At 51.8% G+C, this 22,898-nt stretch overlaps 1 protein-coding gene across 6 annotated transcripts; it reads left to right on the top strand.

The window, feature by feature from the left end:
- Positions 1-4,451: 4,451 nt before the first annotated feature.
- Positions 4,452-20,274, top strand: HNRNPL (heterogeneous nuclear ribonucleoprotein L). 6 transcript variants are annotated; one of them, XM_017506564.2, is made up of 14 exons: positions 7,095-7,372; positions 8,339-8,341; positions 9,304-9,422; positions 10,329-10,566; positions 10,695-10,780; positions 12,667-12,763; positions 12,846-12,918; positions 16,154-16,225; positions 16,337-16,617; positions 17,654-17,775; positions 18,071-18,272; positions 19,007-19,064; positions 19,181-19,276; positions 19,884-20,272. In XM_017506564.2, exons 1-14 carry the CDS (start codon positions 7,109-7,111, stop codon positions 19,940-19,942), a joined length of 1,770 nt encoding a protein of 589 aa, XP_017362053.1. In that variant the 5' UTR covers positions 7,095-7,108; the 3' UTR covers positions 19,943-20,272. The 6 variants fall into 6 exon arrangements, with proteins under 6 accessions (XP_017362052.1, XP_017362055.1, XP_037586650.1 ...); XM_017506563.2 differs by lacking the exons at positions 7,095-7,372; positions 8,339-8,341 and adding an exon at positions 4,452-4,555 and having other exon boundaries at positions 19,884-20,274; XM_017506566.1 differs by lacking the exons at positions 7,095-7,372; positions 8,339-8,341 and adding an exon at positions 5,720-5,882 and having other exon boundaries at positions 19,884-20,260.
- The last annotated feature ends 2,624 nt before the right edge of the window (positions 20,275-22,898 follow it).

Raw genomic sequence — 22,898 nt, forward strand, 5'->3', positions numbered from 1 at the left:
AGGAGAACTGCTTGAACCCAGGAAACGAAGGTTGCGGTGAGCAGAGAGCGCGCCATTGCACTCCAGCCTGGGTAACAAGAGCAAAACTCCATCTCCAATAAGGCCAGAATTTAAAAACAGCCAGCCATAATAAATATCTAAGGAAATAAAATCTACCAATGAACAAGATAAATAATGAAAAAAAAAAAAAAAAAAAAAACCAACAAAAATGAAACTGCTGGAGGTTTGAAAAGGTATGATAATGATCTATCATCTGGGAGAGCCAAGAGACCAGGGAGACGGGGCAAGGTTGTCCGGATGCATCGCAGGCTCATTTCAAGTCAACAAGCGTCAATTTCAGGTAGGTCTCCTTAACACTAGAGCACATTTTTCTCCACCCACATTCAGCTGCACAGATCAGGCACATGCAGGTGGAGCCTTAGGTTTAACAAGGACTGGGTTTCTGCCAGATGACTATGGTGGTGGGGGGGAGGTGAGGAGAAAATGTGTTTAAGGGAGTAGCTGTAGCAGTGGGTCAAGGAATGTAGTCTGTGGGAAGGCATGAGGGGGCTGAGGGACAGTGAAAGGTGATAGGGCCAGTGGGACCTTGGAAGTGAGGTTCTGAAGGGAATGAACTAGAAAGATAGGAGATGTTCACGCACTATGGCTTTCCTGTAATCCCAGCATTTTGGTGGGCCAAGGCAGGAGGATAACTTGAGGCCAAGAGTTTGAGACCAGCCTAGGCAACACAGCAAGACCCTGTCTCTACAAAAACTTTTTTTTTTTTTTGATACAGAGTTTTGCTCTTTTTGCCTAGGCTGGAATGCAGTGGCGCAATCTCGGCTCACTGCAACCTCTGCCTCCCAGGTTCAAGCGATTCTCTTGCCTCAGCCTCCCAAGTAGCTGGGACTACAGGCACCTGCCACCACGTCCAGCTCATTTTTGTATTTTTAGTGGAGACAGGGTTTCACCTTGTTAGCTAGGCTGCTCCCAAACTCCTGACCTCAGGTGATCTGCCTGCCTTGGCCTCCCAAAGTGCTGGGGATTACAGGTGTGAGCCACTGTGCCTGGCCGAAAAAAATTTCTTTTTTTTTTTTTTGAGTTGGAGTTTCGCTTTTGTTGCCCAGGCTAGAGTACAATGGCAGTATCTCAGCTCACTGCAACCTCCGCCTCCTGGTTTCAAGGGAGTTTCCTGCCTCAGCCTCCCAAGTAGCTGGGACTACAGGCGCCTGCCTGTTTCTCTTTCTCTCTCTCTCTCTCTCTCTCTCTGTCTTTCTGTGTGTGTGTGTATTTTTAGTAGTGATGGGGTTTCTCCGTGTTGGTCAGTTGGTCAGGCTGGTCTCAAACTCCCAACCTCAGGTGATCCACCTGCTTCAGCCTCCCAAAAGTGCTGGGATTACAGGCATGAGCCACCACCCCTGGCCAACAAAAAAAAATTTTTTTGAGATGGAGTTTCAGTCTCTTTACCTAGGCTGCAGTGCAATGGCATGATCTTGGCTCACGGAAACCTCCGCCTCCTGGGTTCAAGGGATTCTTCTGCTTCAGCCTTCCAAGTAGCTGGGATTACAGGTGCCCACCACCACGCCGGGTTAATTTTTGTATTTTTAGTAGAGACAGGGTTTCACCATGTTGGCCAGGCTGGTCTTGAACTCCTGACTTCATGATCTGCCCTCCTTGGCCAGAGTGCTGGGATTACAGGTGTGAGCCACCGTGCTTGGCCCACCACTTCAGGGCTTTTGCATTTGCTGTTTCTTCTCCCCGGGATGTTTTTTCTCTAGCTATTTCCATTCCCATGTGAAAACATATGGCATACACTCATACACGATTCATGCAATAAGGTAAACATAAATGAAAATTAAAACCAGTTTTTACCTCAGATTGACAAATGTTAAAAAAAGGATGCAGTATTTTGGGACAGTGGGGAAAATTCCTTTTTTATATGGAATTCCTGAGAACTCGAATTGTTACAGTGCTAATGGAGGGTAATTTGGTGAAATCTTTCAAAATGCGAAATGTACCAACTTGCAAGTATTTTAGCAATCCACAACAGGAAGGTAAGTTAGATGCCATCTGCTTGAGAGAAATTAGAATGGATGTTCCAAAACACCTTTCTGTAAAATGCAGCCAAATTAAAATGGAGAGGGAAATTCAGAGCCTCAGAATTTTTACTGGAAAAGGAGAAAAGCTTATCAAAATTGAAGAAGTTTTGGAAAAGAACAGCAGAAGACACCAAGGCTTCGTGCCTGGCTCATACCTATAATCCTTTTTTTTTTTTTTTTTTTGAGACGGAGTTTCGCTCTTGTTGCCCAGGCTGGAGTGCAATGGCGTGATCTCGGCTCACCGCAACCTCCGCCTCCTGGGTTCAGGCAATTCTCCTGCCTCAGCCTCCTGAGTAGCTGGGATTACAGACACGCGCCACCATGCCCAGCTAATTTTTTGTATTTTTAGTAGAGACGGGGTTTCACCATGTTGACCAGGATGGTCTCGATCTCTTGACCTTGTGATCCACCCGCCTCGGCCTCCCAAAGTGCTGGGATTACAGGCTTGAGCCACCGCGCCCGGCCCAATCATACCTATAATCCTAACACTGAAGTGGGAGGACTGCTTGAGCCCGGAAGTTCAAGACCACCCTGGGCAACATAGTGAGACCCCTGTCTCTAAAAAAAAAAAAAAAAAAAATTAGAGCAGCTGGGCGCTGTAGCTCATGCCTGTATTCCCAGCACTTTAGGAGATCGAGGCGGGCAGATCACTTGAGGGCAGAAGTTCAAGACCAGCTTGGACAACATGGTGAAACCCCATCTCTTCTAAAACTACAAAAATTAGTCTGGCGTAGTGGCGTGTGCTTGTAATTACAGCTACTCGAGAGGCTGAGGCAGAATAATCGCTTGAACCTGGGAGGCAGAGGTTGCAGTGAGTGGAGATCACGCCCCTGCGCTTCAGCCTGGGCAACAGACTGAGATTCCATCTCAAAAAAAAAAAAGGACACGATGGCATGTGGCTGTAGTCTCAGCTACTCAGGAGGCTGAAGTGGGAAGACTGCTTGAGCCCAGGAGGTCGAGGCTGCAGTGAGCTGTGCATGCATCACTGCACTCCAGCTTGGGTGACAAATGAGACCTCATATACTGCTGGTGGGAATATATGGTACAGATACTTTGGAAAACAATGTAGTACAGGAAAAAAAAAATATGGTACAGATATTTTGGAAAATGTTAAAATATGTTGCGTGACCCAACAATCCCACTCCTAGGTATATGCCCTGAAAACTCACACATGAACACAAACAGGTATCACTAGGAATTGTCACAGCAGCATTATTTTTCTTTCTCTTTTCTCATTTCGGGTCACTGCAACCTCCGCCTCCCAGGTTCAGGTGATTCTCTCGCCTCAGGATCCCGAGTAGCTGGGACTCACAGGAGTGCGCCACAGCACCCAGCTAATTTTTGTATTTTTAGTAGAGACAAGGTTTCACCGTGTTGGCCAGGATGGTCTCGATCTCTCGACCTCGTTACCCGTCTGCCGCGGCCTCCCAAAGTGCTGGGATTACAGGTGTGAGCCACCGCATCCGGCCTGCATTTTATGTAGAGAGGTTTCACCATGTTGCCCAGCTTGGTCACGAACTCCCAGACTCAAGCAATCTGTCCCCCTCGACTTTGCAAAGTGCTGGGATTACAGAGAAGGCCACCGTGCCTGGCTGGCATGGGTTTACAAGGATTTGAAGGGTCGGATTAAGCTTTGTGAGGTTTAAGAACGGGAGCGACTTGCTCTTTCAGAGGCTGCTCAGCCGTGGTAATTTTCCGCGGTTCTTCCGCTCTCCGGGCCAGTTTTACTTCATCTGTGAAATGGGGGTAGGCCCTGAGGTCCCCCGTTTCCAGACATTCTCTGCATTCCTCATGACCACCCAGACCAAGCTGCTATTGCCATACCACTAACAGACGAGGAAGGCTGTGACTTTCCCAAGGGTACAGAGACAGTAAATGCAGCCTCCACATTGGAACCACGGCAGGGTGGGGTCCAGGCCCCTGCTCTGAACCCCCCTTCACTACAGCGTCCCCCATCACCCTAATAGGCCCTGCAGTGCAGTGGGGATGCGTCTGCTCAGGCGTCAGACCAGCCCCGCCATGCCACTGGCAAGCTGTGGCATCCTGGGTTAGTCACTTGCGTCTCTTCAGCCCATTTCCCTACGTGCGCAATGGACACCCCAAACACTTGCCTCAGCCAAAACAACACTTGGCTGACCAGGAGGAATGATGCGCGAGTCTCAAACAACTGCGTGACTTTCTGCCGGCGGGGGGCGGGGGTGGGTTTTGGGCGAAAAGGGACGCGGAGCCCGAACACCGCGGCTCCAAGGTCTTCCCACTCCTTTCTCGACTGGTTTCCTCCATTCATTCCCCCGCAGGGTGACCCTCGGTCCCCTGCAGCGTCTCCGCTCCAGCGCCCCCTCCCCCCAATTTTTCTCTCCACTACGGGACTGAAAAAAGGTCGCGGTCCCTTTAAGGTCCGCCCCTCCCTCTCCCAAAACTTCCCAGTGTCTGCTCTTTTCGATCCGGGACGGCCGGCCAGGCTCGCCGCCGAGCTGGTAGGGGCTGGGGGCGAGGGGTCCGGGAGGGTGACGGGGGCACTGGCGGGCGGCGCCGCGCGCAGCCGGGGACTGGGGTCGAAGCAGCGGGGTGGGGGCGGGGCGGCGGCGGGGAGGGCGGGGGGCGCGGGTCACGAGGCCGGGCCGGCGGCCTGGAACGTGCAGCGCCAGGGAATCCGTTCCGCCGCGTTCCGGCCGCGCGCGCCGGCGCGAGGGGCGTCCGGGCCGGGCGCGGGGGCGGGGAGGGGAGGGGCCCCCTCTCTCCCCCTCCCCCCCCACCGCATTCCTCTGACGTTGGGACAGAGCGACCCCGCCCTTCGTCGCGACCGGCCCCGCCTTCTCCCGTCACACGGGTCACGTGCTTCAGACGCGGCCCCGCCCCCGTGTCTCTTCCGCTAGCGTATTGGGATCTTCCCGGTGTCGGAGGGGTGGGGGGAAGGGGAGCTGGCCGAGGTCCCCAGCAGGGCGCGGTCCCCAGCAGGGCCTCCTCCCCAAACTTTATTTCCCTTTACCAGCAGACCCACCAGGCCTGTCCCCCTCTCGAATTACCATTGACCCCATTTTTTCTGAGATAGGGTCTGGATCGGTCGCCCAGGCTGGAATGCAGGAGTGTAATCACAGCTCACTGCAACCTCGAACTCCTGGGCTCCAGCGATCCTCCCGCTTCGGCCTCCCAAGTAGCTGGGACTACAGCCACGCGGCACCACGTCTGGCTAATTTTTGTATTTTTTGTAATGACGGGGTCACACTTCGTTGCCCAGGCTAGTCTCGAAGTCCTGGGTTCAAGCGAGCCTCCCGCCTCGGCATCTCAAAGTGCTGGGATTACAGGTGTGAGTCACAACACACGACCTCCATTTCAAAGTCAGTTTCCACCAGGACCTCAACTCGAGAGCCCCGGTCAGCCGGGCGGAAAGGTTCTGGAGAACTTTTTGGGCGTCCACGCCTTTCTCACGACGCTAGCTTCGCTTCCCCCACCCTTTGGCGACATCGTCACTTGCCAATAGCTTCGCTGCGGTGCCCACCGCCTCCCCCCACCCGTCCCACCCCGCCACACGCGCGGGGCAGCCCCATAACGTTAGCTTTTGGGTCAATCCTCGTTTGCCCCGCCGCCTGCCGGCGATAACTGGAGCGCTCCTCTCTCCACCCTCAGGCTCAGCCAGTCGGGCTTCGCTGGAGGCTGGAGATACCCTCTGGCATTCTCTGCGGGGCAGTGCCGGTGGTCTTACCCCGCCCTTGAGGAGGAAAGGCCCGAAGCAAGCACAGATCTCAAGAACGCCTCCCCTGTGCAGGGGGCTTGCACTGTGCCAGGTGCTACACTGCGCACTTGGTAGGTGGCCACCCTCTCCAAGGTCGGGGCCAGGACCTCCTATAGCGCTCAAAAGGGTCGAGCTGTCAGGTGAAAACCACAGGCCTTGAGTGATGGCTTTGTGGGGAAGCCTGGGGGTCTGGGACCGCAGGGACCTGTGAACTGAGATCGCACGGACAAGATGACTTAGCCCTTAGCTCCTGCCCGAGGGGTAGTGGAGGGACTTCCAGGTGGAAAGGGCTGCACCGGCGCAGATCAACAGTGAGAGGAGGAGCCTTTTCCCAAGGGAAACTGAAAGGGGTTGCGGCTGAATATAGAACTGGGCAGGGTCCGAAGACAGTCGGCAGCAGCAAGTGGTTTTATATTGAGGAGAAGGTTGATTTGGGATTTTAAAGAATCCCTTCTAGAGGTGGAGAGGAACAGGGTACAGTGATCGCGACAGAGATATCTTGGGAGTTCCTGTCAATCGCGGTCTAGCCTTCCGGGGCGCACACAGCAGGAGCTGCATAAATACTCTGGGTACTCTAGGCCGTCGCTCTCTTGAGGGGTGGCCCCGCCTCTGGGCGGCGCCTGAAAGCACATTGGCGCATGCGTTTTTCGCCTTCGCTCGTCTCCGAGACTGCACCAAAAAGCGCCTATCCTGGGGTGGGGCTCCCCATTTTTATCCAATCAGAGCGTACCAGGAGTCCTACCATCTGGTGAGAGGGTGCGCTGCGCTCTTCGTTGACCAATCAGTGGAGACGCAGAAGAATGGGCATCCGTAGTAACCACTGGAGAGAGACCAAAAAAGGGCGGGGCTTCCTTGTCTCCTTGTGAAGTGGCGCGGAAAGGTAGTCATTGTGACTGGGTGCTGAAGACTTTCGGCTTGACGGATTAGCGAGGAGACCAGTGAAAGCGGGAGGGAGGCGGGGATTCTTGGGCGGTTTGGTGCGCCGCTCCTATCACGTGCTGTTAGAGAGGCCAGCGGCCCTAGAAATCTGACCTATTAAATTGGATTTTATTTTAAGGCGGCGGGGTTGACGGAATGACTGGCAGAAAGCGATCACCTATAAAGAGTGTCTCAGACAAACGAGGGCGGTCCCTCCTGCAGAACGGCGTGGGCAGTGTCCAATAGGCGCGCGAGGCGTGTGGAGGCCTACCCTCCCCCCGCGGCGGGACCAGTGGCTCCCCCTATCGGGTGGGGGCGGCGGGTGACGGGCGTGTCCCTCCCCCAATGAGAGGCGGGGGGAGGCGGGTTCTGCGCCGCCATGTCGCGGAGGCTGCTGCCCCGGGCGGAGAAGCGGCGTCGGCGGCTGGAGCAGAGGCAGCAGCCGGACGAGCAGCGGAGGCGGTCGGGAGCGATGGTGAAGATGGCGGCGGCGGGCGGCGGAGGCGGCGGTGGCCGCTACTACGGCGGCGGCAGTGAGGGCGGCCGGGCCCCTAAGCGGCTGAAGACTGACAACGCTGGCGACCAGCACGGAGGCGGCGGCGGTGGCGGTGGAGGAGCTGGGGCGGCGGGCGGCGGCGGCGGGGTGAGGCCAGGGCCCTGGGCGCCGGGAAGGCCGGGAAGTGGGGGACAATTTCCCACTTGAGGGCATTTTAATTTTTTAGGGGTCTCTGCGCACGCGCCCAGGCCTTCGCGCTGTTGAGAGAGTGGGGGAGGGGAAGGGGCGGCCGTTGGGCAAACGGCGGGGTTTGCGCGAGGACAGGCGCCTGCGCCTGCGCGCAGTCCGGAGAGGGGTGTGGGGTGCGCGGAGGAAGTAGCTCGTGAGGCGATTGGCCTAGTGCGCAAGCGCCGCGGGCTGGCGTGTGGGGGCCGGGCACGCGGCCGGGCCGTTTTTTTTCACCCTTTATCGTTTTCTTCGCTGGCCTCTTGCGCAGGCGCAGTTCTCCCGCCCGGCCTCGTGGGCGGTTGTGGGAGCGCTTCGTGATTGGGAAGGAGTGGGCGACGGCCTTGTCCTCTCGAGTGGGGAATTCCGTCGGATCGCAGCTTAATTAAAGATCCAGCCTTGTTTCTATACAGAAATGGATGTGTTAGAGCATAAATGCCAGAACAGAGAGTATCTCACCCATTTTTGTGGGTATTGAAAATGGGAAGATGGAACTTGTGAAATGCTTTTTTTGCTGTTTAGGAATTAAGTGAAGCTTTAAAACCATCACAGGCCTGCTTACAATTTCTGGGGATTCATTGGGTACGGAGGGTTTGATAAACCAACCCTTCCTGGCCATGCTGGAAGCATTTCGGCTCCTAGTAATCACTCCCTCCGAAAATACCAGTCGTTGTTTTTGGGTTGAGGCCCAGTCCCCACTCCCTACAAAATCTTGAAGTCTTGCAGTGCAACCTGTTTGCGGGGGTGTCCGGGGTTTAGGAGTTAAGGAGTTGGTAGCGTCTTGATCTTCCTCAGGACTTGTCCCACGGGTTTTAGAGACATCTTAATTGAATTATTGACGCTCTTCGGTGAGGTTTGGGTCGATACTGGGATTCCCGATTTACAGAGGGGGTAATGGGCCAGGAGAGTTGAGGTGAATTAGCTAGTGAGGGGCAGGGCTGGAGTTAGAACGGGAGTTAGAACCCCCTGTGGTTCAGGTAGTTTGTTCTTGAAATTGAATCCTATTCTACCCCCATTACACGCGCTTGTCCCCAGTGATTCTCAGTCTTGAGGCTGTCCCCAGAGCCCAGGAGAAGTGGAAGTGAGTTAACCTTCCTGATGACCAAAGGCTTCTGTGTGTGACTGGGTATAAGATATTTCTAGGAAGGAGCAGTCTTCCTTCTTAATGGTAGGGGTTGGAGTTTCTTCTCTTTCTAAAAGACGGCCTTGTCTTTTCCGTAGTCTGACCTAGGCAGTAATTTTCAAAGCAGGTTTTAGTGGGAGGGTGATTCAGGATTAGAAGGGGTCAAGACTGGCCTAGCTGCCCCAGTTTCTGGGGCATGTATTGTTTTTTGCTGTGACTGAACCCGGGTGTGAGTGGTGGGGAACAGGCGTGCTTAGCTGGGTGATGATGGCTCAGCCAGCGAAAGGGCAAAGAACTTGGGGCACATCCAAAGGGGATGTCCTCATTCAAACTGTGGCGGATAGCTGTTAGAGCCCTTCTGCTAGCTTGTCTCCTTTCCCAGCTACTCTTTGTTCATGTTTCCTTGGTTGAGTGGACCAGTGGGGAGAGAGAGAAGTTCCTGGAATAATGTAAGGATTTGGGACTTGTGTGGTCCTCCCTCCATTCTGCCTTCCCTCAGAAGCTGCAGGAAGAGCCAGTGGGCAAGTGACCACGTACTCAGGACCACTATTCTGATACAGAATCCTTTTGGGGTGATGGGCTTCAACTGCTGCCTCTGCTCTGTCCTGTGCATCCTGCTTGGGTAGCATCCAGCTGTCTTTTCTGACTGGATCTACAACAGCACAGAGGCCACTGGGCCTTCATCTTGTACAGAAACAGAAAGAATTCTTGTTTCTGCTTCCTTTCTCAGGAGAACTACGATGACCCGCACAAAACCCCAGCCTCCCCAGTTGTCCACATCAGGGGCCTGATTGATGGTGTGGTGGAAGCTGACCTTGTGGAGGCCTTGCAGGAGTTTGGACCCATCAGGTATTGGGCTTGGGCCAGGAGTTCGGCTTCCAAAGTTGACTCCTTGGTGTCCTTATGTCTCTACGATTTCTGGTTGGAAATGGTGATTTCTTTGCCATTCTGGTCTAGGTTCTGTGGCTTATCTGCTTTTGGGCTGGCCATTTTACTTTGTGTCTGATGACAGCAAATTCCATGATCCTTTTTCCCTCCTTCCTTCTCTGCCTTGTAGTCTCTAGTCAGTGATCTCTTGTGAGACAGGGCAGGATCTTACTCTGTGGCCCAGGCTTGACCGTAGTGGCACAATCTCATGCAGGCTCAGGCAGTCCTTCCACCTCAGCCTCATGAGTAGCTGGGACTACAGGCACACGCCACCACACCCAGCTAATTTTTATTTTTATTTTGTAGAGGCAAGGTTTTGCCATGTTGGCCTGGCTGGTCTCAAACTCCTGGGCCCAAGTAATCAGTCCACCTAGGCCTCCCAAGTTTTCAGGTTACAGGCCACTGTTACTCACTGTAACATCCACTGTTCCTGGCCAATAATGTTTTATTCACCAAATAGTTACTAAATATTTGGTGCGTGCTATGTACTGCAGATACAGTAGTGAGCACAACTGTTCTGGATTCCTTCTCTTAGAAAGTTGCCTGCCAGAATGATTTGCACTGTGATAGCGTAAGTGCAAGAAGCCTTCTGTGGGCAGCATCTGACAGTCTGGTGAGGAGAGGTCAGGCTTCCCAGAGGAGGTGATGGCTGAGCTAGACCTCTTTGGCCTGTGGTACTGCTTGTGGCACAGGGTGTTCAGTTCAGGGACCATGATCGGTTTGCAGAGGAGTCCAGAAGCCATGGAAGAGTCAGTTCTCAAAAAATTGAATGATTCCCTTCTATCTCCGTTTTCCTGAGAGAACTGAAACCTGTTTTTTCTCTGCCAGCTATGTGGTGGTAATGCCTAAAAAGCGACAAGCACTGGTGGAGTTTGAAGATGTGTTGGGGGCTTGCAATGCAGTGAACTACGCAGCCGACAACCAAATATACATTGCCGGTCACCCAGCTTTTGTTAACTACTCTACCAGCCAGAAGATCTCCCGCCCCGGGGACTCGGATGACTCCCGGAGCGTGAACAGTGTGCTTCTCTTTACCATCCTGAACCCCATCTATTCGATCACCACGGTATGTGCCAGCAGACATTCCTTGTGGTGCCTTGTGAGGTCTCCCGTCTTCCCTTTTTCCCTATTCCCTCCCCCAGGCCAAACTGACCTGCCAGTGCCCCTTCATCTTGGCTGTGTTTGCTTTTGCAGGATGTTCTTTACACTATCTGTAATCCTTGTGGCCCTGTTCAGAGAATTGTCATTTTCCGGAAGAATGGAGTTCAGGCCATGGTGGAATATCCTTTGCTAAAAAACAGGTGTTGCTTAGGGTAGGGACTCTTCCAGGGCTTGGCAATGGCCGTTCTTTGAGCCAGCATGTGTCTCCTGACCATGGGAGTGCCCTGCCATATGCCAGGTGCCTTCACAGAGCCCAGTGACTGAGCAGGGAGGCAGTTACAGAACCAGGCATATCGTGTGGGTGTGTAAATCTTAGGGGAGAGAGCAGTGTTAGGAAATACGAAACGAATTAATTTTTATTTATTTATTTATTTATTTTTGAGACGAAGTTTCGCCATGTCACCCAGGCTGGAGTGCAGTAACACGATCTCAGCTCGTTGCAATCTCCACCTCCCGGGTTCAAGTGATTTTCCTGCCTCAGCTTCCTGAATAGCTGAAACTACAGGCACATGTCACCATACCTATTTTTTTTTTTTTTTTTTTTCGTACTTTTAGTAGAGATGGGGTTTCCCTGTCTTAGCCAGGATGGTCTTGATCTCCTGACCTCATGATCTACCCACCTCAGACTCCTAAAGTGCTGGGATTATGGGCGTGAGCCACTGTGCTCTGCTGGAATTTATTTTTAAAGATATTTTTTCCAGCCGGGCGCGGTGGCTCAAGCCTGTAATCCCAGCACTGTGGGAGGCCGAGGCGGGTGGATCACGAGGTCAAGAGATCGAGACCATCCTGGTCAACATGGTGAAACCCCGTCTCTACTAAAACTACAAAAAATTAGCTGGGCATGGTGGCGCGTGCCTGTAATCCCAGCGACTCAGGAGGCTGGGGCAGGAGAATTGCCTGAACCCAGGAGGCGGAGGTTGCGGTGAGCCGAGATCGCGCCATTGCACTCCAGCCTGGGTAACAAGAGCGAAACTCCGTCTCAAAAAAAAAAAAAAAAAAAAAAAAAAAGATATTTTTTCCAAGCCAAATACGAGTGACCAACGTCTGGGGAACACAGTCTCAAAGAGGTCCTGAGAAAATGTCCCTGTTGGAATTTAAAAGGGATGTGGGGCTGGGTGCAGAGGCTCGTGTCTATAATACCAGCACATTGGGAGGCCAAGGTGGGTGTATCACCTGAGATCAGAAGTTCAAGACCAGCCTGGCCAACGTGGTGAAACCTGTCTCATAAAAATACAAAAAATTAGCCGGGTGTGGTGGTGGATGTCTATAATTCTAGCTACTCGGGAGGCTAAGGCAGGAGAATTGCTTGAGCCTGAGAGGCGGAGGTTGCAGTGAGCTGAGATTATGCCACTGCACTCCAGCCTGGGCAATAGAGCCAGACTCCATATTAAAAAAAAACGGGGTGGGGTGGGGAATGTGGGAAGGTTTCTGAGGAGGTAATGTTCTATTTCTATGAGCAAATAGGAGCTGATATTCAAGGTGGAAGAAACAGTCTCTGCAAAGTTGAAAGGGGCTTGTATTGCAGAACCTGAAAGACCTGAGGACTGCAGAGTAGGTGGCAAGTGGACAGGAGTTTGTAATAGACATTGAAAGAAGTTTTTAGGGCATCCTAGACAGACAGTAGTGTGATGCTTTAGGCAGGCAAAAGCCACTGATGGGCTTTGCGGGCAGAGGTGTAATCGGGTTGATGTTTCAGATTTAGTCAAAGGGCCTGAGAGGACTGAGATGAAGGTAGTGTGGTGGCAGAAGAGGTTGCTGGTGGGCATATGTGGGGGTGCAGATTGCAAGAGAACTCTGGCCAGTAACTTTTCACCCAGGGCAGCGTTGAGTCCATCTCCACCGTTACGGTCTGTTAACCTGAGGCTAGTGGCTGGGCAGTGAGCTGATTCCAAAGCCTCCACGTACACCACAGTCTCTGGATACTACCTTGTCTTTATCTGTTTCTGGAGCAATGAAGCTCTTCTCAAAGATCTCCTGCGTTGGGGCTTTCCTTAACTTGACTCACATTTGACTCTGTTCAGAGTGCCCAGCGGGCCAAGGCTTCGCTCAATGGGGCCGATATCTATTCTGGTTGTTGCACTCTGAAGATTGAATACGCAAAGGTACGTCTGGGAGGTTCCCTGCTCCCCGTTAGCTTCCAGGTGAGCTGGGGAATGGCTGACGTCAAGTCTTGTCTTCTTGCAGCCTACACGCTTGAATGTGTTCAAGAATGATCAGGATACTTGGGACTACACAAACCCCAATCTCAGTGGACAAGGTAATCCTGACGGCCACTTTGTTCTAAATATACCCGTCTTGCCTTCACTCGACTAGCACTTCATAGGCCTGGGCTCAGGGTTATGTAATGCCATTGGGCTCCCCATGGACATGGGAGGGCCTTGGGGTCAGCTCTTGACACCTTAGTGGGAGAGGGGGAGTGAGGGGCCTCCATGGGTTCTCGCTGCTGCTTATGGTCCTCCGATGCTGCCCAGGAAGCCTGGATGGGCTGGGAGCAGGGCCTCACTGCGGATGAGGCATGGGGGTGGCTCCTTTGAGAGTCTGGTTAAGGTCAGTGACTCCATTCTTGCTGAGCCAGAAATTGTCCTCTTGTTCTATGCTGTTGAGAGGGTCTGATTTGGGGGAGTAACAGTGTGGGGGGTGATGAGGTCTCCTGGGCTCTTGTAGCGAGCCTTTGAGCAAGCTGACCCTGTGGAGGTGAGACACTCTGGATTGGATCAGGGCGGACATGCCTCACATCATTTGTAGAGGGGACGCAACATCTCTGCAGGGGGCCCAAATGGACAGCCCCCTTCCTAGTGTCTGTCAAGAATGGTTTGCTTTTGGTAGGAGGGAGAGGTGGAGGATTGCCTATGAGAAACAGCGGCAGCCCCCCAGCAAGACCGTCCATCTCTGTGTCTGTCTTGGTCTGATAACGTCGGACCAGTCCATGGGCTGAGGGAGGATGCTCGATGCTGACATCGCACAGGTCCTGAGAGGCCAGAGGCCCCCATTCCTAGGCAGGCCTGTCTTGCTCGCCCTTGCATCTGGGAAGCAGTGGGCAGGGTGGGCTAGACTCTCCCCAGGATCCTCACAGTGGGCCCTGTGGGCCTGGCTGCTCCCTCCAAAGGTCAGAGGCAAATTGGTGATCAAGTGAATGTACCAGAGCGGGCAATGGCATTACATGACTGCTAACAGAAACATGGCAACAACCATTTCTTCTCCAAGGAACATAAATAGAAGATGTGCAGACCGGCAGGGGCTAGTGGCAGGGGCTGGCTGTGCATTGGTTTTGATGCCTCTCAGCTTTGGCAGCCCCAAGGCTGGGGCCAAAAAAAACGAGGGCTGATGAGGTGACCTGGAGTGAGGGCGGTGCTTCGCCACCCCTCAGGAACCATACTTCAGCGGCTCTGCCTCTGCACATTGCTCACCAACACACAGGGTAGAAAACCACTAGCTCTTCCTGGAGAAAACAGAACATGCAGCCTCCACCACGTCCCCAGAAACAGCCGCAGACTTGAGCTCACTACATCAAGAACACCACACCGCGCTCCAAGGAACAGCTACAAGCACAGAGACAGAGGCATACAGAGACAAAGAGAGAAAGAGACGCAACATGGCAGCAGACACTGCTTTTTTATTAAACATTTTTTTAAAAAAAAGTCAAAATCCAAGCAAACTTGAACCCGAGAATGTACACAGAAGTAGGAAACACAGAGAACAGAGCTCTCCCAGCCAGCCAGCGAGCGGTGCTCTTTTCGGAGAACGTTTCATAGACTGAAGTAGATTCCATGGGCCTCCAAGACAATAGGATCCTCTCTCCATTCCTCGCCATATGGGTTTTGTTTTTTAAGTCCTTTGGTTTGGGGAGGGCCTTCTTTTTTTCTGTTTTGATATTTTTATTTTTTCTGCAGTCACCGGCTGCCAACATAACCTGCACCAACTGGAGATCAGAAACCAAAAAAAAAAAAAACTTAAACCACAACAACAAAAAAAAATCAAAAAACCAAACAGACCAAAAACCAGACAGCCAAACAGCTCAGAGGCACACAGTTACCTGCTGGCGGGTAACCAGGCGCGCTCCCAAGGCCAAAAGCACGAGCGTAGTGGGGCCACTGGCACACCTCATACCAGGAGACACGCACACGGAGCGCTACACAGCCAGAAGCACCGCACCACCGCACTGCAGCACATATTTGAGGAGGTGACAACACGGAGGGACACTACCCACTTCATACACCTTTATTTCCACTTTTCTGATATCTTCTGAGGACAGAACATCTGTGAGCCATTTTTGATTTAATCAAAATACTGACTTTTAAAACAATTCTTTAAAAAAATTGTAGCGGATGTGTACCGTGACTTGTATTTATGACTGTAAAACCATGTGATGCAGGGTCGCAGTGTATGTTTGATGGGACGCCATCTTTCAGAACTGTGCTAACTCACTGTTGAAGCGTCCAATGGTAAGAGAAAATACAGATTTGTTTTTGTGAAAAATGGACATTGTACTCTGTACTTCTGCTGTAAGTAGTCCTTTCCATCTTTGTAATGACTGTTAACAAAACCCAGGCTGGGTGGCAGGAAAGGGCAGTGGTTTCCAGCCCTGAGTTTTGGAGTCAGCCAGACCTGGGTTCAAATCTGGCTCAGCCACTGACTTTGTGACTTTGGGCCAAAGTGTCTTTTAACTGCTCAGTTAAAAGTTAATGACTCAGTTTTCCTATCTGTAAAATGGGGCTACAATATCAGAACCTACCTCATAGGGTTGTTGTGAGGAATTTGAGAAGCTGTGATGTCTGTAAAGCGCTTAGCCCAGTGCCTGCCACTTAAGCGCTAAGTTAACGGCAGCGATTATGAACTGCTGGGGTCGGGGTGGATCTGCGCCATTGTTGGATGTGGGAATGTCGATGCCTTGTACATGATTGCTTCTTTGAACTGATTCTGCTGTTGCCCTGCTTGTCAGCTCCTATAGTCAGTCCCTCTTGGGCTGGCAGGACTGGGAGGGAGGGGGGACTGGGATTAAGAAAGAAGGGACCTAGAGAGACGGCCTAGAGATCCTAGATCCTTGGGGGCTTTGGGGATCAAGATTCCTTTCCACCTGGGTTATTTTCCTGGTCTTAATCTACTCTCCCTTCATTGGGAGTCGGTTTTGAAAGCTGCTTTTGGCCCCCACAGTATATCAGCTTCCATAGCAGCTGCAGGTTCCTCAGAGGGCCCAGGAGCTGGGCTTCCTCCCAGGGCCAGGGCAGGTGAGAGCACACAACCTGGCCTTGTCCTTCACAGAACAAGATCAGCCCTTTGGTATGAGTAGGGGAGGGAGAGTGGGTGCCAGCTTTGAGGCTGGGGCTTCATGCCCGCCATAGGTCAGATCACAAAAGAAGGAAGGATATAGCCCTTGAGGAAGGGAGGGCTTATGGCTTGCAGGAGCTGGGGGACTCGGATCAGCCTGTGCAGTCAGGAGGGAGGGAGAGACCCTAATTTCTGAGTGAGACTCTAACTGTTTTCTCTGTCTGCAGGTGACCCTGGCAGCAACCCCAACAAACGCCAGAGGCAGCCCCCTCTCCTGGGAGATCACCCCGCAGAATATGGTGAGGGCAGGGGGTTCCCCTCCGTGGACTCCCGTGGCTCATGTGCCCCTGCCCGCCGCCCGCCGTGCAAATTCTCACCCGTCCTCCCTCTCTTTCCTTCCCACCCCCCAGGAGGGCCCCACGGTGGGTACCACAGCCATTACCATGATGAGGGCTACGGGCCCCCCCCACCTCACTACGAAGGGAGAAGGATGGGTCCACCAGTGGGGGGTCACCGTCGGGGCCCAAGTCGCTACGGCCCCCAGTATGGGCACCCCCCACCCCCTCCCCCACCACCCGAGTATGGCCCTCACGCCGACAGCCCTGTGCTCATGGTCTATGGCTTGGATCAATCTAAGATGAACTGTGACCGAGTCTTCAATGTCTTCTGCTTGTATGGCAATGTGGAGAAGGTGAGCTGCCTCCAGGGCTGCTGGGTCCCTCGCTTGAGCTTGTATCTTGCCAGTCAGCACAGGGGGAGTCTGGCGCAGGGCAGGCAGCCCGAGCGAGTGACTCAGTGAGCCCAGTCAGCCTGCTTGCACATGGGCTCTATTTGATCCTCACTGTGGGTGTTTTGTTTTTGAATCACCATTGTTTTTTATAAGAAAAAAAAAAAAGGACTTTATCACATAAAAGTACTAATATTTACCAGTACATGAATATAGAGATTTAGAAAACAAAAATGAATTTGTTCATAGTGAAACACCATCATGAAAGGATTTTCTCCTGAAAACTTGAGACGACCTGGCGACGCTGGGCCTTCCTGCCTTCACATGGGACAGTTGGCTGGTGCTGGGTGGTGGCTGAGCGTCTCCCTGAGACTGGGTGGTGTTTTGCTTACATTAAGGGCCTTGGGAGCCTCTGTGCAGCTCCTGACTTGGCCCGTTACTTAGAGTAGCTCGTAACACAGGTGAAGTGATCTTATTAGGCACTGTTAAAGGTGCTTTGCATGTAGTGACTTGTGTAATTTCTCACAATCCTTCATGAGATGGGTGGGGGAAGTGGAGCACAGGGGTTAAATAACCTACCCAAGTTCACATAGCCTTTATGGGAAGCAGGACTCAGAGCCAGCACCGCTCTGTTGTGACCCAGTTGAAGGAGGATTTTACCTTCTGACCGTAGATACAGACATCCATAGGTAACATGTCTGTGTGTCGCAGGCAAAATGGTGAAAGTGGCTGATTTTTTTCTCATTCCTGCAGAGTTTTCTGTTCTGCCTCACTAAATGACCCACTGATGGGTTATGTCCCACAGTTGAAAACACAGCCCAGGCTCTGCTTCTCATCTTGAGTTGAGCACTTGGTGTGGGCCAGTCATGTTTTTCTAGAGGTCCTGATTCACCTGTGAGGACGTGGGGGCCCAAAGCAGGAGATATGCTAACTTGGGAGGGACAAGAGAGGGGTCCCTGGTAGCCGGACAGAGGTGCTGACTGCACCTGCTCTTCCTAAGGTGAAATTCATGAAAAGCAAGCCGGGGGCCGCCATGGTGGAGATGGCTGATGGCTATGCTGTGGACCGGGCCATTACCCACCTCAACAACAACTTCATGTTTGGGCAGAAGCTGAATGTCTGGTAGGTGCTTGGGCTAAAGAGGGTGGCACAGGTATGGGGGAGAGAAAGGGAAGGGAATGGAGCCCAGCAGAGCAGCATAGTGAGGCTGCAGTGTTTACCCACACAGAAATGGGGTGCGGCAGGTATGTTCCCAGACATTCTTCTGACACCACAGGAGAAAATGGGTCACCCTCGCTTCAGCTGTAGAGCAATGCCCCAAGGCAAACAGGGCCAGCTGAACCTCTGGAGGCAACAGAGGAAGGCTTGGGGGACAACTTTGGCTAAGGTAGAGGCTCTCCTTTCTTCCCCCTTGCAGTGTCTCCAAGCAGCCAGCCATCATGCCCGGTCAGTCATACGGGTTGGAAGATGGGTCTTGCAGTTACAAAGACTTCAGTGAATCCCGGAACAATCGGTTCTCCACCCCGGAGCAGGCAGCCAAGAACCGCATCCAGCACCCCAGCAACGTGCTGCACTTCTTCAACGCCCCGCTGGAGGTGACCGAGGAGAACTTCTTTGAGGTGCGTACCATGGAGCTGCGCAGGCAGTCGGGTCCTTATCATAGCCGAAGCAGCCTGTTCATTTCGGTCTTTTTTGCAAATAGCTATTGAACTCCTGCCCTGCCTGGCCCTCAGTTGAGTGCTGGGGACACAGCAGAGGCCAGGACAGATAGGGATCCCTTCTCTCAAACTAGACAAAGTGAGAATGGCACCGAGTTTCTAGCAATGGTAGCATTTGCCGCACTCCTTCCTTGCATTTTTGACAAGCAGGGCAACTGCTCATGTGCTAGGAAAGCTGCTTCACAGGCCCAATGGTGAGGGCCCATTTCACAACAGCCACGTTGGCGGAGCCTCAGGGTGCCATCACCCTGATGCCATCAGAAGGTGGGCCCTATAAAGCTCAGCCAGGGGGAACTGAGGCGGCAGGAAGGGAGGAGGAGGAACTCAGGTGGATCTGGCTGTGGTCTGAAATGTTGGCCTTGAGTTCAGCAAACAGCCCGGTGCAGCCTGGTGCCGATAACCAGATGCCTGCTGAAGATGGGAGAGAAGAAAGCAGCTTCCCATTTCAGGCACCTTACTAGTGGTGTTGCTGGCCTTTATTATGGCACAGGGATGCCTTAGAGGGTGTGATAAAATCTAGAAGCCTTTTCTCCCAAAAACTTCCAAGTATTGAGTCCTGCAGGGCCTGGTCTGCTTGAATCCTGTATGGCAGACTTTTTGTTTCAGAGTTCATTTACTATCTGTTTTTTTTGCAGATCTGCGATGAGCTCGGAGTCAAGCGGCCGTCTTCTGTGAAAGTATTCTCAGGCAAAAGTGAGTTGTGTGCCTACCTCCTTCCCCTAGTTAGTTCCTTGGTGATTGATGGGCAGCTGCCTAGTTCATATTGGGTCAGTCTAAAACCTTTGCTTTTCTCCTTGCTTTGCAATCAGGTGAGCGCAGCTCCTCTGGACTGCTGGAGTGGGAATCCAAGAGCGATGCCCTGGAGACTCTGGGCTTCCTGAACCATTACCAGATGAAAAACCCAAGTGAGTATCTGTGTGTCCTGCAGGCATCACCCTGGTGACCTAATGGGTTGGCTGGCTTCAGGCCAAGGATATCTTTCCTGCTCTTGAGATAGGACCCTGGGGATCTTCTCACTGTTGGTGACATAGGCAGGTGGGACCTGGTCACCAGGAGAGCAGCCTATGCTCCCCATGGGAGAGCCAGCCTGACTACCTGCTGCCACCCACTCTGCCAGCTTGGGAGTTGCTCAGGCTTGTCCTCCAGGGAGGCAGCATTCTCCCTTTGCATCAGAGACTGGCTTAGGTATAGGAAAGCCACTCTCTTACCTAGGAAAGAGGCAACACTAGCCAGCAGATAAAACTTGTCCATCCGGTTGCTGGGAGAGGCCCATTGCCTTGGGCTAGAGAAGGAGATAGGAATGGGATTCTCCATTGGAATGAAGGAAGAAAAGGAGAAATGTGCATAATTGATCATCGGCTTGTCTTGAAGCCGCATGTTGGGCAGTCACTCCTTAGACCCCTGCAACTGACCTGCAGAAAATGGGAGATGGGTACAAAATTGAAGGAAAATGGGTTTGGGGAACCTCCAAAGACAGAGGAGCCAACCAAACTTCTCTCTCCTTCTTTGCAGATGGTCCATACCCTTACACTCTGAAGTTGTGTTTCTCCACCGCTCAGCACGCCTCCTAATTAGGTGCCTAGGAAGAGTCCTATCTGAGCAGGAAGACATTTCTCTTTCCTTTACGCCATTTTTTGTTTTTTGTTTCTGTTTTTTTGCAGAAGATCTTGTATTCTTTTTTTCTTTCTTTTTTTTTAATGCTAGGTTCATAGAGGCTTATCTTAATGGAAACGCTGGAAATCTGCAGGGGGAGGGAGAGGGGAACTGATATCTCCCAAGATTAACCTTCACTTTTAAAAATTATTGTCCATGTGATTTTTTTTTTTTTTTTCCCTGTTCATACATTTGTGCTGCCCATGTACTCTTGGCACATTTCAATAAAATTGTTTGGAAAATAAACACAGCACTTGCTGGGATTCCAGGATGGATCTGCCCTCCTCCCTCTCACTATGTCCTGAAGAAGCACAGGCAGGCCTGGGCACAGTCACAGGCATACAGAACCCTGAGAGGAGCAGGGTGGGCTTCAGACTTGGAATGGTGCTAGCAGCTGTCTTTGAGGAAAATCCAGCAGGCCTAGCAGTGTTCTTCCTGGGGCCCTGCCCAAGCAAGCTCTGTTGGGTGTGGTGGGTCATCAGCCTATGCTCCCAGCACTTTGCAGAGGCCAAGGCAGGCCAGATAACCTTGAGCTTAGGAGTTGAGCAGCCTCGGCAGCACTGCGAAACCTTACCACTACAAAATGTTGAGATGTGTTTGGTGACACACACCTGTAGTCCAAGCTACTCAGGATGCTGAGGCAGGTGGGTCAGTTGAGCCTGGGAGGTTAATACTGCAGTGATAACACCCCTACACTCCAACCTGGGTGACAAGAGAGACCTTGTCTCAGGAAAAATGGTTTCCAGCCTGGTCATGGTAACACCCCATCTGTACTAAAAATATAAAATTAGCTGGGCATGGTGGCATGTGCATATAATCCCAACTACCCAGCAGGCGGGGGTGGATCACCCCAGCCTGGGAGGGTAAGGCCGCAGTGAGCTGTGATTGGGTCACTGCACTACAGCCTGGGCAACAGGGTGAGACCCTGTCTCAAAAACAAAACCCTTTGTGTTCTGTATCATTTCAGAGTGACTTGTCTTTACCCTTGCTGTATCATTGTGTGGATGTGTCATGATTTATTCAACCTGGTCCCAAAGAGTTACATGTGTCTTTACACAAATATCTTGGCCAACTTCCCTGATGATGATCAATAGGTAAATTCCTACCAGTGGAATTGCTGGGTTAAAGGATATGTATAGCTGGATGTGGTGGCCCATGCCTGTAATCCCAGCACTTCGGGAAGCAAAGGCGGGCAGATCACTTAAGGCCAGTAGTCTTGAGACCAGCCTGGGCAACATGGCAAAACCTGTCAATAAAAAGTACAAAAGTGATAAGGGCATGGTCACAGGCCCTCTGCCTATAGTTTCAGTTACTCCTGGGGGCTGAGGCAGGAGGATTGAGTGAGCTGTGATGGCACCACTGTAGTCCATCTGGGGTGACACAGTGAGACCATATCTCAAAACAATCACAACATAAGGTAGATAACTCCCCACTTGTAGGTGTGAATCTGAAGATGCCTTGCTATGGGGGTTATCACCCGGAAGGATCCTGGATTAAGGACTTTGAGTGCTATTGGAAGGAAGGTCACCTGCAAAGGAGCAGGACACAAATCTTGGAGTTTATGCATATGTGCTTGAGAATAACCCACTTTGGGAATTTACTGTGAATAAGGAATTCTCTTTTTTGAGACTGAGTCTTGCTCTGTCACCCAGTCTGGTGTACAGTGGAGCGATCTCTGCTCACTGCAACCTCCACCTCCTGGGTTCAAGCAATTCTCCTGCCTCAGCCTCCCGAGTAGCTGGGATTACAGGTGCATGCCATCATGCCCAGCTGATTTTTGTAATTTTAGTAAAGATGGGGTTTCACCATATTGGCCAGGATAGTCTCGAACTCCTGACCTCAAGTGATCTACCCACCTCGGCCTCCCAAAGAGCTAGGATTACAGGCATGAACCACTGTGCTGGGCCTTACATTGTTAACATTTAACGAAGTCACAAAAGCATAATTTAGCAAATGAACAAGTTTTGTTTCACTTTGGAAAGTTTCAAACAACCTCTAGACAAGAAAAAGTTACAGTCATGTTGCAGCCATAAACAAAATCAACTGGGGTGTTTTACTATTTTTAGCAGAGATGGGGTTTTACCATGTTAGCCAGGCTGGTCTCAAACTCCTGACTTCTGGTGATCTGCCTGCCTCAGCCTCCGAAAGTGCTGGGGTTACAGATGTAAGCCACCACACCCGGCCCAGCTATACTTTTTTTTACACCAAAGGAGCAAAGGATCATATTAAATGTTCTATTACATCACATTTTTTCTCACACTTTTTTATCTTTGCATAGAGGTTTCAGAGTTTTCCATTATATAAACAGTCTGCTGTTGATGGGTAGTTAATGGTTCTGTCTTTCAAAAGAGCCTGTTTCTCTAGTCTGAAACCAGACAGGAGACAGGTTCATTAAGAAGGAAAGATACTTCCTTCAGTCCCACTGGCCCAGAGACATGTGTTCACCGCCTTGCTCAGTGTCTCCCTAAGGAGCATACTTAAGCGGTTTTGCAGTACTTTTTATGCCCTCGGGTTACTAGCTTTTCCTAAGGGAGTTCCGTTTTGTGTTTTTTAAGAACAGGAACTTTTTTTTTTTTTTTTTTTGAGACAGAGTGTTGCTCTGTTGCCCAGGTTGGAGTTCACTGCCACAATCTTGGCTCACTGCAACCTCTGCCTCCCAGGTTCAAGCGATTTTTTTTGCCTTAGCCTCCTGCTGGGATTACAGGCATGTGCCATCGCACCTGGTTAATTTTTGTATTTTTAGTAGAGATATGGTTTTGCCCTGTTGGCCAGACTGGTCTTGAACTCCTGACCTCAGGTGATTTGCTGCCTCGGCCTCCCAAAGTGCTGGGATTACAGATGTGAGCCACCATGTCTGGGCTTTTTTTTTTTTTT

This window comes from Cebus imitator, unplaced genomic scaffold (assembly GCF_001604975.1).
Source record: "Cebus imitator isolate Cc_AM_T3 unplaced genomic scaffold, Cebus_imitator-1.0 Scaffold356, whole genome shotgun sequence".
Classification (NCBI taxonomy): Eukaryota; Metazoa; Chordata; class Mammalia; order Primates; family Cebidae; genus Cebus; species Cebus imitator.

Coding starts and splice junctions, on each gene's coding strand:
- HNRNPL (XM_037730722.1), top strand. CDS start 7,109: ATGTCGCGGAGGCTGCTGCCCCGGGCGGAGAAGCGGCGTCGGCGGCTG. Junction 17,776..18,070: donor GGGCAGAAGCTGAATGTCTG/GTAGGTGCTTGG, acceptor TCCCCCTTGCAG/TGTCTCCAAGCAGCCAGCCA. Junction 19,065..19,180: donor GAAAGTATTCTCAGGCAAAA/GTGAGTTGTGTG, acceptor CTTTGCAATCAG/GTGAGCGCAGCTCCTCTGGA.